Source organism: Bombus bifarius, unplaced genomic scaffold (assembly GCF_011952205.1).
Source record: "Bombus bifarius isolate JDL3187 unplaced genomic scaffold, Bbif_JDL3187 scf7180000007973, whole genome shotgun sequence".
NCBI classification, from domain to species: domain Eukaryota; kingdom Metazoa; phylum Arthropoda; class Insecta; order Hymenoptera; family Apidae; genus Bombus; species Bombus bifarius.
The window spans coordinates 5,268,750-5,284,897 of NW_022884359.1; the positions used below are offsets into that span (position 1 = coordinate 5,268,750).

A 16,148-nucleotide genomic window follows, 5' to 3' on the forward strand; every position below is an offset into this window, starting at 1 on the left:
TTGACAATTCCACGAACGAAACGTACGTCCATGTACTTTGCAAAAGCTCAAGGACATTCTCAAAAGTTTGCCATTCTATTGGAAACTAAGTGATCGCGGATTTTGTCATTACCAAATATAATAAATAAAAATAAACATAATAAATATAATAAAAATAAATAAATATAATAAGTTACTAATGTAACTTGGATTATAAGAGTTTACAGTATATTTGATTCTAGTTGAATCTAATGCTTAAGTCTAAAGGGTAATGTCTCTTTAGTCTGCGGATCTGATCCGTCGTGTCAAGTAATTGGATAACTAATGGGTTTTGGTTGTTGTTAACTCTTATATTATGTCTGTTACTGAATTTGATCAACAGGACAGCAAATACGCTTACTTACTTGTCAAAGGTCCAAATTTTCTTTTTTTTTGTTTTATTTATTAAAATTTATAATCAATTCTCGCGTTGAGAATTTTCAGTAATTTTTTCTGGCGTGGTGCAGTGACATGACTAAATATTTATAATAAGTTAATACTTGTTATAAATAAGTATAATTTATAAGTATTATAAATAAGTAAATATTAATTAATTTAGATAACTAATTGGATCTAGCGTTTAGGTCTAGCGGGTAGTGTCTCTTCAGCCTGCGGATCTGGTCCGATGTATCAAGTAGTCCAGTGATTAGAGGATTTCGGTGTTTGTTGACTCTTTTGCTATATCTGTCGCTATATTTTGCTATTTCCTCTTTGACTGTGGGTATCTTGAGGTCGCGATGTATCGTTTCGTTGGTAACATACCACGGTGCATCTATTAAGGATCTTAGCGTTTTCGATTGGAAGCGTTGAAGTATTTCAATGTTGGAGTTACTTGCTGTTCCCCATAGTTGGATTCTGTAGGTCCAGACAGGTTTTATTACGGTCTTGTAGAGGGTAATTTCATTCTGTAGGTTTAGTTTGGAGCGTCGGCCCGTGAGCCAATAAAATTTTTTTAGTTTGTCCAAGATTACCTAGAGATGTGGTGTTTCCATGTTAGTCTCCTGTCCAGGGTCATGCCCAAGTATCTGACTGAGTCCTTGCTAGGAATCGTTGTACTGTTGATGGTGAAAGGTCCAAATGAAACTGAACTTGTGTACCTCTCTGTACTCCTTGCGTCAATTATCTTTTCAAGAAGAGCCATACAACTGCGTCGTACCTCTTTTAGGCAAAAACGTCCATCCCGTTGTTACGTCAATTCACATCAGAGACCAGGCTACACACCGCGGACAGGATGACACCCTGATGTCTGCACATCCTTGGCGCGTACCCTCAATAGTCTTAAGTACCCACCAGGGGTCTTGGAATTTTCATAGTTAAGGTTCTCCGGACCAAGCGAGTATCTCTTGTCTTAAGATTTCCTTTTACGTTTATCGTTTACCACGTGTTCACATGGAAAGTTGGTTTTCCTCACATCTGCTATGTTCCATTAGCAATTTTCTCACGAGGGCGGCTAAAAGCCTTCCTGGTCCACCAACCGTCTTATTATCCAATCGGAAACGGTGTCTACAGCCCTCGTTTCCTTAACCAAAATTGTCATCAACAAATCCGATAGTCCCGTGTCCTTAGACACACCCACCCCTAGCTTTCCTCAGACACAGTATCGTCAGTAAGACTCCGCTTATTCCGTATCCTTAGAATAGTCAACATATCTTTACCGGTCTCTACCCTTATAACAGTCGCGTACTTAACGTATCGGTGTAACTAAGTCTTACATAACGTGGTTGGAGTGAATTGTGATTTATGTTAATTCAGCGTGTATTCCGTTGTGATTGCTGAATTCATACTAAAGTTTAATTAAAAGAAAATTAATAGTTGCGTTACGACTTAGCCATTTTATTTCATCATTCTTCAACCCTTAAGTTTACGTGACACCGTGACTGTGGCTACGTGTTAGCGACCAGATGTGTTACTTCGAGCCCAAGCCGGCTCTGTCATAAATCTCAGGCAAACATAATCCGATTAAATCATAAACAACTACATCTAAGTACAGCTATAATAACAAGTCTAGACTAAAGTATTGGGGATTTTCCCAAAAATTCCAAAGGAAAGGCCCCGACGTTCTCTCATCTCTGACGTATATAATATTTCGTATTATTTTTGAATCTTGCGTTTTCGCTGTTGTCGAAACGAACAGCGAAATAAAGAAGCAGCTGACGAAATTTCTATCGACGATATGCCTCGAGAAAAGTAGCGTTTAGTACGACAGGTAAAATGAAATGGTTATTCATAATGAAGAAATTACGAAAGATCGTTCCATCTACCTGTTGGCTTGTTATATTCGTCGAGTATAAACAGGGGACGAAGAATGGCCATTCGCGAACTGCCTTTAACATCTTACGACTTGTTTTATCACCATACTCGTTAAACTTAACTTATTTGTCTTTAAAACACTGTGACTAATACGAAATCACCGGCATCATTTCGCTCTAACGACCTTTGATTTTATGAACTGAGACGAAATTTGAATTTTAGATAAAGATTCGACACGAACTTCGTACAATGCCATATCGTATCGTAATATTTTTCGTTATAATTCGCCGGGATCCAACGTAAGCTATTAAATTCCGAGAAAAATTTCATAATCGAGAGACCAAGCAGATCTGTTGTATCCTTCTTACGTGGTAAACAGATTTCCATTCGTAAAATAGTGTTTGAAAGGGCTATATTTTTAAACGAATTCCGATTAAGAACAAAGGAACGGAATTGAATAAGAGACTCGCATATAGGAGAACCTCTCCACCTTCATTTTCTTCGCGTTCAGACGAATAGCCGAGCTTCCAGTTGTTTCCGTGCTCTCGTTTCCAGTATTTGACGCGAGTTGATCCAATATTCGATCGACAGACGTGTCGCAGGCGATGACGCAGGCCGCCCTTTGAAACTGCGTTTCACGCAAGTGGAATGCCGGCCTGTTTGTCGCAGGAAACCAACTTTCCTCGTGTGCTTATTTTCCAGCCCTATTCTTCCCCTCTTTCGCCCTATTTTCCCATTTCGATAGTTCAAACACTTGGGAAAGTTTGTTGGGCTACCGATTGGATCCGACGATTCTCGAAATACTCACCGCCTGATCGATTCCTTTCTCCTCCACCATCTTCTTTCTTTTTTTAAATTAAATAAATGCTATTCGTTTAAAATGTCCAAAACGAGAAATTGTCGATGGACTTTGTAATTGTTCATAGAAACTTTATGCGTTTGCAGGAACTTCATATGTTTATTATGTTGGCAACTAAGTGATTGCGGATTTTGCCATTAGGTGGTAATGACAAAATCCGCAATCACTTAGTTGCCAATAGAATGGTAAACTTTTGAGAATTTCCTTGAATTTTGCAAAGTAGATGGACGTACGTTTCGTTCGTGGAATTGTCAATGGACTTTGTAATTGTTCATAGAAACTTTATGCGTTTGCAGGAACTTCATATGTTTATTATGTTGGCAACTAAGTGATTGCGGATTTTGCCATTAGGTGGTAATGACAAAATCCGCAATCACTTAGTTGCCAATAGAATGGTAAACTTTTGAGAATTTCCTTGAATTTTGCAAAGTAGATGGACGTACGTTTCGTTCGTGGAATTGTCAATGGACTTTGTAATTGTTCATAGAAACTTTATGCGTTTGCAGGAACTTCATATGTTTATTATGTTGGCAACTAAGTGATTGCGGATTTTGCCATTAGGTGGTAATGACAAAATCCGCAATCACTTAGTTGCCAATAGAATGGTAAACTTTTGAGAATTTCCTTGAATTTTGCAAAGTAGATGGACGTACGTTTCGTTCGTGGAATTGTCAATGGACTTTGTAATTGTTCATAGAAACTTTATGCGTTTGCAGGAACTTCATATGTTTATTATGTTGGCAACTAAGTGATTGCGGATTTTGCCATTAGGTGGTAATGACAAAATCCGCAATCACTTAGTTTCCAATAGAATGGTAAACTTTTGGGAATTTCCTTGAATTTTGCAAAGTACATGGACGTATGTTTCGTTCGTGGAATTGTCAATGGACTTTGTAATTGTTCATAGAAACTTTATGCGTTTGCAGGAACTTCATATGTTTATTATGTTGGCCATTATGTGGTAATAACAAAATCCGCAATCACTTAGTTGCCAATAGAATAGTAAACTTTTGAGAATTTCCTTGAATTTTGCAAAGTAGATGGACGTACGTTTCGTTCGTGGAATTTCTTCGTCGCAAGTGTTAAATTTCACCCGTCGATGGTTCCTACGTGAAACAAGAAGAACGTAGTTCTGAAACAAAGCAATTCTCAGGGATCACAGTCCGCCTGATCGATCCCTTTCTCCTCCACCGTTTCTTCTTTTTTTAAATTAAATAAATGCCATTCGTTTAAAATGTCCAAAACGAGAAATTGTCGATGGACTTTGTAATTGTTCATAGAAACTTTATGCGTTTACAGAAACTTCATAGATTTATTATGTTGGCAACTAAGTGATTGCGGATTTTGCCATTATGTGGTAATGACAAAATCCGCAATCACTTAGTTGCTAATAAATTGGTAAACTTTTGAGAATTTCCTTGAATTTTGCAAAGTACATGGACGTACGTTTCATTCGTGGAATTGTCAATGGACTTTGTAATTGTTCATAGAAACTTTATGCGTTTACAGAAACTTCATATGTTTATTATGTTGGCAACTAAGTGATTGCGGATTTTGCCATTATGTGGTAATGACAAAATCCGCAATCACTTAGTTGCTAATAAATTGGTAAACTTTTGAGAATTTCCTTGAATTTTGCAAAGTACATGGACGTACGTTTCGTTCGTGGAATTGTCAATGGACTTTGTAATTGTTCATAGAAACTTTATGCGTTTACAGAAACTTCATATGTTTATTATGTTGGCAACTAAGTGATTGCGGATTTTGCCATTAGGTGGTAATGAAAATTCAAGGAAATTCTCAATTAGGTGCCATTAGGTGGTAATGAAAAAATCCGCGATCACTTAGTTTCCAATAGAATAGTAAACTTTTAAGAATTTCCTTGAATTTTGCAAAGTACATGGACAAAGTACGTTTCGTTCGTGGAATTTCTTCGTCGCAAGTGTTAAACTCCACCCGTCGATGGTTCCTACGTGAAACAAGAAGAACGTAGCTCTGAAACAAAGCAATTTTCAGGGATCACGAGCGCCGGTTGCCTCTTAATTATCGAGCACGCGTTGCAAAAACCAAAGGAAGCCCATGGGTCGCGAAAGGGCATCGTAAAAGTGAACGTGAGCATGAAATGATCGAAGAGCACAGCGTACGTAACTAGAGAGCTGTATTTAACGTAATGGTTAATTGGACCTTGCGCAACCAGCCATCGAGGGACGGCCCGCTCTTTTCCATTTAATTCGCTTCGACTCTGCCTCCGATTCCGCACCGTGTCAGAACTTTTTCCCCGATTGAAATTCTTTCCACCTTACTCCTCCAATTCTTCGTAATTGCCAACCTGTGGACCACGTCCACCGCGTCATCGTGTTCCTTAGAACCGTCACTCATTCTTCTGCGGATCGAAGCATGTGAAGTAACGTGGACGCGTAACGGAACACGTCCAAGTACCTTGATATACCGTTGTTCGAATGATTTATGCGTTTGTCGATCGACTCGAAATATGCACTCTAACGCTTCATAGTGGACCGTTGATTAAACAAAAAAAAAAAAAAAAAAAAGGAGTTTACGCGCTGCATGAACCGTTTACAGTCCAAACTCTGGTCGACTCAGCTGTTTTACGTTTCTTCAACTTCTCGTTGCGATCCACTTGATCGATGCTTATCTCGTACAATTTCTCCAATTTCCTCTACTTTTTGTTGCGTGAAGTCAACCGATTTGACAAATAGACGGCTCGTGTAACATTCGAAGTGACCTTTGACGACCTTGAACACTCGAACGACACGTGTCATCGGCCTCGCTTTTATTGCTGTTAAAATAAACAGATACAAAGACAGATGCATGACACACGGTTTAAAAATGTTGCCAATGACCTTGGCGATCCTATTTCATCGGCGTTTCCGCTTCATCGAAACGGTTCTAATCCGATATCCTCTGTGATACCTCGAACGTCTTCAATTTGTTTTGGAACGTTCTTTGATGTTAGATCAGTTGGATACGGTGATTTACGAGGCTGATTTATATAGAAGAAATTACCTGGTTGAAATGATCGAGTATTAAGAACGTGTTATCTATGCCGTAGAATCTGGGGACAAGGCGACTTTTCTCCACGCCTCTGGTCGTTGTTTCACGTCGCCAGAAGGTGGGAATGATAGCGATTAGAGTCACGAAAGGTACGAAGGAAGCGAGCCAATAGCCCCCGTTTTAGGTTTAAAAAGAACAAACACGGGGCGCGAACGTGCGGTGTATCTGATCGGGAAGTGGCCGGAATAAAATGCAAATGCGTACCACCTTATTTCACAGCGTCTCTCCTTTTTCACAAAACCAGACCGCCTTTCTCAACGTTAAAAACGGAAAGAACGTCTGGCGAGAAAGAATTACACGTTAAAGTGGAGACAAAACATTCTGAGAAAGTATTAAAACAGTTGAAATAGAAAATCTTTATGCATATGGCTTTATCGTGTGCATCGTGTTCGTTTCAATGAGACACGATTATCGCGATTAAGTAGTGGCACAATACCAATCTGAAAGTGTACACAGAAATTCCAAACTACGTATTTAATATTACACACGCGTATCTACAACGAAAGAATCAAGCATAATCAGCTGTCGTAGGTACAGACTAAGTATTAAATACGATCCCACCTAGTGCTGAGGTTTACGAATATTATGCATAATCGACTGCTTCGATACTTTTATGATTTATAACGTGTGACATACGCAGCAGCGTAAAATATTCTGCGGCTTCTATACGGATTTTCCGATTTGTTTTAAATGTACCAATACATATATCTATACCAATGCAATCGAGATAATCGAGTGTCATTATGGTTCTAACGAAGCTTGAAAACGTTTCGTAGAAGACGCGTAATTTATTTGTAAAAGATCGAACATTTTCGTGGCCAACCGTACACGCGAGATACGAGGGAAGAAAAAAAGAATGGAAAGTATCGTTGGCTGGAGGGAAGGACAACACGCGTGCACCGTTTCTTCTCGTTCCGCGTTCGGAACGAGGGGAACACGAAACGGACCGCGACGGCGCGAGATACGAGAAGGTGGGGGCGCGAGGTAAATCGTGATCGAAGGTGGAAGGTAGAAGGGGGAAGGTTCGTGTCTGTAGTAGGAGACGGTTGTGGTAGGTCATGAGAACAAAATGGCCGATCGTCGGTTGCCCTGGCAACGGAATCGGGCGGTACCAGAACGTTCCCCAGAGGCGGAGCTTTTATATCTTGGCGGCCATTACTGATCCCCACTCCGATAGGTATCGCCGTCTGGCGGATGAACCGGGAACCAACGAGCCTCGTTTTCCCCGCGCTTTTGGCGGACATTGCTATGACCGTGTATTCGATAAAATCAAGGGCATGCGGAGATTTATCTTGGCCGGTCCCCGAGGACTTTTGTTTTATAGCGCCTTCGGATAACGAAGTAAGTAATTTATACGTTTGCTTCGCGCTATGCGTACAGCATTCCTTTTGTAGCGAGATCGTTCGAGGTTAGGTTTACACATAGGTAAATCGTCAACAGGAACGTCGTTAACGGAGAGTGTTTGAAAGAATCGTTAAAGAAACCGTTAAAGATATGACTGGAAGAGTGCGAAACGGCAGATTCAATAACTTTGGGGACTCGAAGTCGCTGCTGGAACAAACCAAGCAGAACTCCACTGTCCAGTGGTTCGAGTAAATCGGCGAGAAATATTGTCGTTACTGTTACGCCTTTCTTTCTCTTTCAATGAATACGATCGTTATATCTCAGCTGTCCGCTGATCGGTACGAATCTTTCAGTTTGAAAATTTAGACATTCGAACAGGCATTGGAGAGGCAAAAGGCTGACACATTTGGAAATTACAAAATTCGAAACTTTGAGAATTTACTTATCCGAATCTTTTCTCTCTTTTTCTCCTTTTTCTCCATTTTTCTAGTAACATTTCTCTGTAACTTTCATATCCAGCAGAGATATAACGAAAGAAAAGTGAAAGAAGGCAAATGGACGAGCTGTCAGAGGCGTACCGCAATTTTCTCGGTATTATGATGTATCATCGCGACGCAAACATTGTACGATGTCGTATCACGCGGCCAACATTTTACAGGGATATATCTATCGCAGTGGCAAGAGCATAAAATGTAGACACCATATATCGGAGAGAGCCCATTCGGAAAACATCGGTACAAGCGCCGGTCTCGACGACCTAGCAGCTCCGATTAATGTTGATTTATGTATTAATTGGCCGACGCGCCGCGGCCGTAACGGGTCACGCGTGTGCCTTTGAGTTCGTTGCGCTGCATGGGAGGAATGTTGATCGTTTGGGGCTTGCGTTCGCTCGTAAAATCAACCGAACGAACGACAAATAGTCGGCCCGATTGATCCACGCTGCGAAAATTCAAACGGCCGTCGCGTTATATCGCACACGGCGATATTGGCCGTTAAAAAATATCTCGTTACGTCAGAATGTTGTATAAATAGGAAGTTTGACGCATTTGCCCATGGTGAAACGATACACGGTCACTTTCACCACAGGTTACTCGACACAGTGATCGCGTTTATTAGGCGACGCGCAGGCCAACCTGCAATTAGCGATAGCTCTCTGTTCCCTGGCGTCGAATTTATCGCGTTAACGAAGAGCCGGAGTAAACCGGCCGTGAGAATTCACCGTTCTCCCCCTTTTCATTGCCCCTTTAACGCCGCTCGTGATTTATGAATAATGGATATCGTTAATCGACCGATATATCCAGCTTCTGTTCCTCGCCTCTCGTTTCGTCTTTCCTTTTTTCTCTCCTTCGTTTCGCTGTGTCGACGGACAACACAAAGAGACAGACTTATATCGTTCCGTTTAAGACTTAAACGCGCATAATAACGCCGCTACGAGGCGGAATGTTTTAATTTGTCACATCAAGCTGCATAAGCGAATCGATCCGTTATTAAACTGAGAATGTCTATAGAAATTGTCAGACGCAAATATACATCGAGTGGTTTTTCAACGAATATGTACGTAATGCAACGAGTGACATACGTCGGAAACGCTGGCACTCGATATCGAGGCTCGTTAATATAACGGATAATTGATCGTTTAAATTACTTGTACGTTTTCCGCCAAGTATGTACTGGCGGTAAATATTTTTTTTAACTTGAATGTACGTATTGGCGGATCTGTTGGCTTGGCAACTAAGTGATTGCGGGTGTTGTCGTTACCGCCTAATGACAAAATCCGCAATCACTTAGTTGCCAAGCCAATATCTTAGCTCGGTCGAGCTTGGTCGCAGCCACAACGAAGTTTCCAAATGTTTCGTAAAAGGTGTCGAAGCCTGAACAGGCTGAGAACGACAACGTTGGCGTATCGAATTCGCGGTAAAACGATCCATAGAAAGCAGAACAAAGCTCGATTGAATAGCAGTAGACGGACGATAGTGTCATCGAACCCTGGGTGTGGAAGAAGCGCGGTACATGAACGGACGTCTTTCTTGCAGATCCTCGTAGAATACGACGACGTAGAGTGGCAAAGAAGAGAATGGCTATCGCCGCACAGAGACGCAGTGTTTTCGTTCTTCTTAGTGGAAAAGGGTCTGTATTGGGCCGAGCGACCTGACCCCAGGCATGCCAGCCTCATCGCCATCGATCACCACAATCACGCGAATAATAACCACCACCATCATCGTATCAACGGGAAACCCCTGAGGGGTGCCACTGCTGTCGCAAACACTGTCGCCTGGCCGGCTCTAGTAAGTGCGCCTTGTCCTTCGTTTCTCTTCTCCCCTTCGCCTCTGCTTGCGCGTCCTTCTTTCCCGGACGCTTTATCGATTAACGAACCGTTCGCGTAGCCACATCGGCCAGGACGTTCCGTTGATCCCGGTTAAGTGTCCATTGGCGCAGAAACGCGCTCGCAAAATTGCAACTTTCAGATTCGAATGGACGAGAATACGGGGCAGTTTACATGCAAAGTATTCGCGATCGTCGTTGCGTTTCAGCGCCAAAGCAGATCCAACCCTAGCCATTTTCCATCCCTTGTTCCGTTCGTTTAGGGATAATTAAGAGAGCAAGCTTTAATTTTAATAAACGCGCCATCGATTACAAGCGTCGTCCCTTGTTCCTCGAAGCGTCTAGAGAGTTCCATTAAATATTCCGTGTAATATGTAAATATTTCGGTAGTTGGGTAGCGCGGTATGGGCGAATTCAAATTAATCCTGAATCGAAACTCACTTGCAGACATTTTACCCCCTGGTGGCGCGAGCAGAGTTACCGGAAGACGCGATGCCTCTCGAGTTCATGCAAGATCGAAGGCTGGATTTCGTCGACTACTCGAAGCTGAAGCCATTTACCGTGAGTATCATCTTCGTTTTGTTTCTCTTAGATTTCCTTCGTACGTCTACGAACGATGCTTGTCGTTACGATATACCGAGCTCTGAATATTTCCAAGTTCAACTTGCAACGTGTGATCCTCTGACGCGACAAAGACCAGCGTATGATGTTCCGATCGATCAGACGGATATCAAGTTCGTTACGAAGTCTCTGCAGCTTTTTATTTTCACCGAGAAAGCGCTGTTAGGAGATCTTTGGCCGATTAAGAGGCACGCGAGTTCCCTAAACCGATCCAGCCGCTTCGCAACTGCAAACTTACTTCGTTAGAGCGGCGAGGAAACTTGGCAGCAAGTTGCGAGGCTATTGACCTATCCGACAGCCCTCGGGGGAACCGTTGTCGTGACTACGAGTAATCTTTCGAGGGATGCGATCTCTGGTGACCGAATATCGCCTTTAGGTCATCCAGGGTCACCTGAAATTTACAATCCGCAGGATCGTCCTCGTTTTATCCTTCCTTTATCTTTGTATTTTTTCCTACAATTTTTAATTTAATTTACTTGTTTTATAACAATCGAATAATCCCTGTAAACGCAGAAGAGAAATGATTTTTAGATGTCACGTAAGGTAGAAGATAGACGTCTCCGCCTCTTTGAAATAACCACGGCAGAAGGACACTTTGCAACCCCTAATGGACTGTTGAAACGCGTGTAAGGCAGAACGGAAAGCGGACGGTCTATCTATGTCAACCCTTACGCGATCGACTTTCTATATTCGAAGACGCGGCCAGAAACATCCATAAGGAACGATAAATCGATGAGCGTGTGGTTTTTCCGCGATGGAGGGAGGGCGTGCATGCTTGAAAAGTTTTTACGTTCGAATGGACGGACGCGGATGCGGGGAATTGTTTCCAAGTAATTAAACTAGCGGAACTTTTACCGTTAAAAGTTTTCTCGGCTGCCGACGAATTGTAAGTCGTTCGGTAAGTCACGTGCGGTGAAAAGTTGCACAAAGACCGTGGTCAGGAGATCAGCTGCACCGGAGTTTCGCGAGCCTATCTCCGCTGGTTACGTATTGAGCACGATTACCGCACAGATAGTTCCACTTGATGAGGAAAATAGCGCGTCTCTCGTCATTTTTCTGCCTGTTTCCATTCAATTTTCTACCTTTTAAGATCTTTTTCTCTCTCTTTAGACGCGAACCTTGCTACTAAAATACGACAAACCGTGTCTGCAATTGCATTCGTTCTCTTTTCTCTTTCTTTTTAAACCAGAAATATCCTCGTTTTACGTGGTAATGTTTGTTCAAATCCAATGCTAGCTGTTTCGTTCGTTTTTACAAAGGTAGAGATAACATAGTCGTGAAAACGTTTTGAAGACAGGGAAAAACTGAAACGCAGCAGTTCTATCGGTAGCGTTAAATAGTTGAATGGATGCAGCATATGCGCGAATCTAACGACGAATCTATCGATCTATTGTAAGACTTCTTTGCCTCTTATCCGCTTCATTGATGCACTAGAGCCATTCATAATAGCGATCCTCTAATTATTTAGAGCGGCGTATAAAGGAAAGTTGCCAGGCTATCGATAAAACGATCCCGTGGCCTGACAATTGAACTTCACCGTGTTACGCGCAATAAATAGAAGGAGAGAAAAAAATGTCACGGCAGAAATAATTTGATCAGGGTTACGGGAAATTGCTCGTGCTTGGCCATCACCGGCTTCGCGTTCGATTATCGATTTCTGATAGCCGCAGCTGCACTTTTCCTTCGCCAGAACAAAACAGAATCTTAAAAAGAGAAAGGAGACGCTAGAAAAAGGGGAAGAGAGAAGAAAGAAGCGTGGAACGAAAGAAGAAAGCGACGGAAGAAAAGGAAAAATAAGACGTTAGGAATGTTTCCAGTGAACAAAGCGGAAGGAGCAAAAAAAAGTATACGGCTGCAACGACGCGGCGTGCCACAAAAGGACGAGAAAGAAGCTTCGACAATGGCGTAGCAAAGTCCGACTGGTGAAAAAGAAACAACAAGATGAAGTTAAGAGGAACCTGAAGGATATAGAAAGAAGAAAGGTGCAAAGAAAGAGGCGCGGAGTAGTCGTGAAAAAGAGAAGACGACGAATTAGAAAGAAGAGAGGAACAGAGGAAGGGAAAAAGGAGAAAAGAAATTGGTCGGCTTGGCTGGACCGCAAAAGGGTGAAGAGTCTGCTGACCCTGAACTATAAATGCAACGGGTTCTTTCTGCAAGCTGTTTCGAGGCGCATAGCTAGCAACACGCATACCGAGGGAGCCGTGTAATCGTACCGTGCCGCGCCGACACGTACTTACGCCCGGGAAGAAGCGATCACGTGGATATTCGTTCGCGACTTGCGTGAAGCTTCCAACAGCTACCCTACTCTTTGCTCTTGTTTCGTTGGCAGCTGCCGGTTCGGTGACTCGTGTTGACACCGCGCGTGCACCAACATCGTCGAACGTTGGAGAACGGCCAACGCAAGGCGCCAACATATTCCCGTTTTGCCTAACGGTCCGCGATACAACGATGCAACCCGCCACTCTACAGCTTTCGCATCTTTTCTTTCGTAAGATTACACGCGCTGCGTCCTAAAGATTTATCGATAAGAGCAAGATTTATGGTTAGAATCCTTGGGAATATGTACAGCGAGTCGCGCGTGTACTCATCCACCTTGTCCTCGACTTTCACGACGCGTTACTCTTGCCACTTGGTCGATCCTTCACTGTCGATCGTTTAGTTTTCTATTCTTCGGCCAAAGTCCAAGCTGAGAGTTCTCGTAACGGACGAGTACACGCGCGATAGGAAACCGTTGCACGGCGAAATGTCGCTAGGAAACGACGTTGATTTGGCTACTCAGTGGTGGATATTACATGGAACGTCGGGCAAATTGTTAAGCGCTCTCGACGCTTCGGTAATAGCGTTATAATTGCCGTTATATTACTACCATTATCGCGCATCACCGTCATGCTTCGCGTCGTGATTGCACAACGCATCTGACGTAACAGGGCGATCATGACGTAACGAGACGTTGACGCAACGCTTCCTCGGCGAACGCGTGTGTAAGTATGTACTTTGTGTGTTCGCGAGAGAGTATCAAGGAGGAAAAAGTTGTCGTGGAACGACACGAGCAGAGAAACGACTTTATCGATCGTTCGAGTTCCGAAGGATCGAGCTGTTACGTCCTAGACTCGACTGGATTCCTGCAGGCTTGTTGCCCCTGTGGCTCTCCACTTTCCACTTTCGACTTACCAATTACCAGACGCTTTATCGATTCGACTAAACGAATTGGCCAAACCGAAACGGTGTCGACTACGCGCAGATCGGATTTGTTTGATCGGTAAGGCGTGGCACGCGCAATGAATCGCCAACAGGGAACAATTAATCACCCAATTACGAGGCCAGGCATCGGATACCGTTTCGAGGAACAACTGCTTTGCTCGTTGAAGACGATCGATGGCGAACTTGCGCCTATTTCGCCTCCTCCTCCATCTCCAATCGTCGACGCACGATATTTTCTTTGTTACGATCATGGCCAAAATATTCACATTTTTTAGTTTCGTTCTGTCGAGGTTATTCGATGCGTAAACGGAGGAAACTGGCGGATAAATTGTAAGGCAGAAAATATATTCAAATAGAAGTGTAATTATAAGTAAGAATACAATTCGAGCTGGTCCAGATCCGCACGCTAGCTGTGTTACCCAATAACTGAAAAACCCCGAAACCAACGTCGCCTGTCTACCGTTTATGGTCTGAATTCGTCGCAGTCTTTCGTCTACACGCTGTCGATGGCTTCGGTGCTCGAGAAAACTAAAAAGACCAGATGTAGAGTTTTCTTAGAAGCGACGACCATTTCAACACGTTCCTATGCTTTGTAATTTAATTTATATGAAGCGTGGATCGATGCAAACATATCCAAAGGACGAGGATCCGGAGCAACCTGTGATGCAATTTCATTGCGAATTCCTATTCGTTTATGGAAAATTAAAAAATTCGTTGCGAATGTCACGTAAAATAACAAAATAAAGAAGGAATTTGAGGTGAAAAATAAAAAGAGAAAACTTTATTTTTTTTTTCTAACATCAATACACTTTACAATCTACTTCCGAACTCTAGGCGTGACTTTCTAAGACTGACTCTTATGATTTTTCTTTCGATCGGATCCGATTACTTTCTTTTGTCGTCCCTCAACATCCCCACCGTCCATGCATTTGCTAGGCGTCCGCGATCGTTGCCACGTGCTCTTTCTTCTAGAACCTTCGGTGGAAGGACCGTTGGGATGTTGATGGTTCATTAGGCACTTCAGCGATATACATTGTCGCCGAGTGCCTCCGCATCTTTATCTCTATCGTCAGTCCGTCGGATTTGAAGTATGTCGGTCGTGACACAAAACTCGATGAACGCGCTGATCTAAGGAAAACTATCGTACGCGCGCATTACACGATTCTCTAGTCGAACTTCAGGTCTTGATAAAACCTCGCATAACGACGCTTCAACCGATCGTTGTTCTTGCAGCAGGACTGGGAGCTGACCAAGGGCTCGGTGCCCTGGGCAAGCGCTGTCAGGCGATGGGCAGAAATGCAGGATGGCCAGAGAATCCTGTTAACCACGCCGAGCGTTCTAGTTGGCTTCAGGGTCGAGGTTTATCGGGCCGAGGGCACTACGCAATGGTACACCGCTGTCATCGTTGGTTACAACGAGTCCACCAAGGTAGCGTCCTCTTTTTTCCACGTTCACTAGGTCACGAAAGTATCCGAACGCTTACCTTGAAAAATATGTACGCTCGTACTACACGTGTTATGTTCGTGAAACGTAAATTGTTGCTTGTGTATAAATGTGTAAACATTTTAACGTTTCATTGGCATTCGAGTACTTTCGTAAGAATTAAAAAGACGATAAAAATTCATGAATCCTATCGTTTGATCGACCATAGTTACGGGCAGAGAATCAGAAGATCGTAGAGACTTTCACTTTCCGAAACAGTTCTCCGTTAGGTTTTACGCAAGATTCGTTACGATCGATTCTAGACTAGACTCGTTGACGGGAATAGTCACGTTGATACGGTCCAACGAGACGATAGTCCATCGACTGGAACAACCTTTGACACTTAAATTGACAAATACGGTTTGCTCGGGGACATATATTACTCGATTTCTGCTGTTCCACTCAAACACCCGCGAGAACCGTAAATTGCTTGTGAGAAGGATTTATCACTGTTCGAAACTAGTCTAATGTCTCGATCTATAGATCGAGTAGACGCGAAAATGAAAGACGCTTTCGTATCGTTGCTTCCTTTCCGAAGGAATTCCCAACTCGATGTTTATTCGAGACCTCGCGGACCGTAGCATTCGTCGATCAATGGCAATTGTCTATAATAAATCGTCTCTCGCGTATTTAGCTCAGTTAATATACGATGATATTTGTTTTAAGATTCGAGGAACAGTTTCGAGCAGCGTAATAAATCCAAAATGTCGGAATACGAAATCACGATTGATTTCTGTTTTTATCGCTTATCCATGGTTCTGCGATGCAATTTTTAGGATTTGACTGTCACCGATGACACGGTTCTCGAGGATCACAACGAGGACCCTAGTTTAGTACAAATGCGGCTGATTGGCGATGGAGGTGAGTCGACGAATAATATTCGCTAGAAATAATCGCACGGAGTCGAATCTTTCCGATAGACGGATAAACCAACTTTTCACTATCGTTCTTCTTTTTAACGAAATAAACTTGTTACGTT

The 16,148-nt window shown here is 42.8% G+C and overlaps 1 protein-coding gene across 5 annotated transcripts in view; it reads left to right on the plus strand.

The window, feature by feature from the left end:
• The window catches only part of LOC117216270 (probable JmjC domain-containing histone demethylation protein 2C), a 233,006-nt gene that overhangs the window by 36,229 nt on the left and 180,629 nt on the right, over positions 1-16,148 (plus strand). For 3 of the 5 annotated variants that reach the window (XM_033462853.1, XM_033462888.1, XM_033462879.1), the window contains exons 2-5: positions 9,577-9,828; positions 10,313-10,426; positions 14,921-15,115; positions 15,946-16,030. In XM_033462853.1, coding sequence (XP_033318744.1) covers positions 9,577-9,828; positions 10,313-10,426; positions 14,921-15,115; positions 15,946-16,030 — 646 coding nt within the window. Of the gene's footprint in view, positions 1-7,432; positions 7,541-9,576; positions 9,829-10,312; positions 10,427-14,920; positions 15,116-15,945; positions 16,031-16,148 lie in introns of those variants that run through there. The other 2 variants (XM_033462868.1, XM_033462859.1) reach the window with 2 other exon arrangements.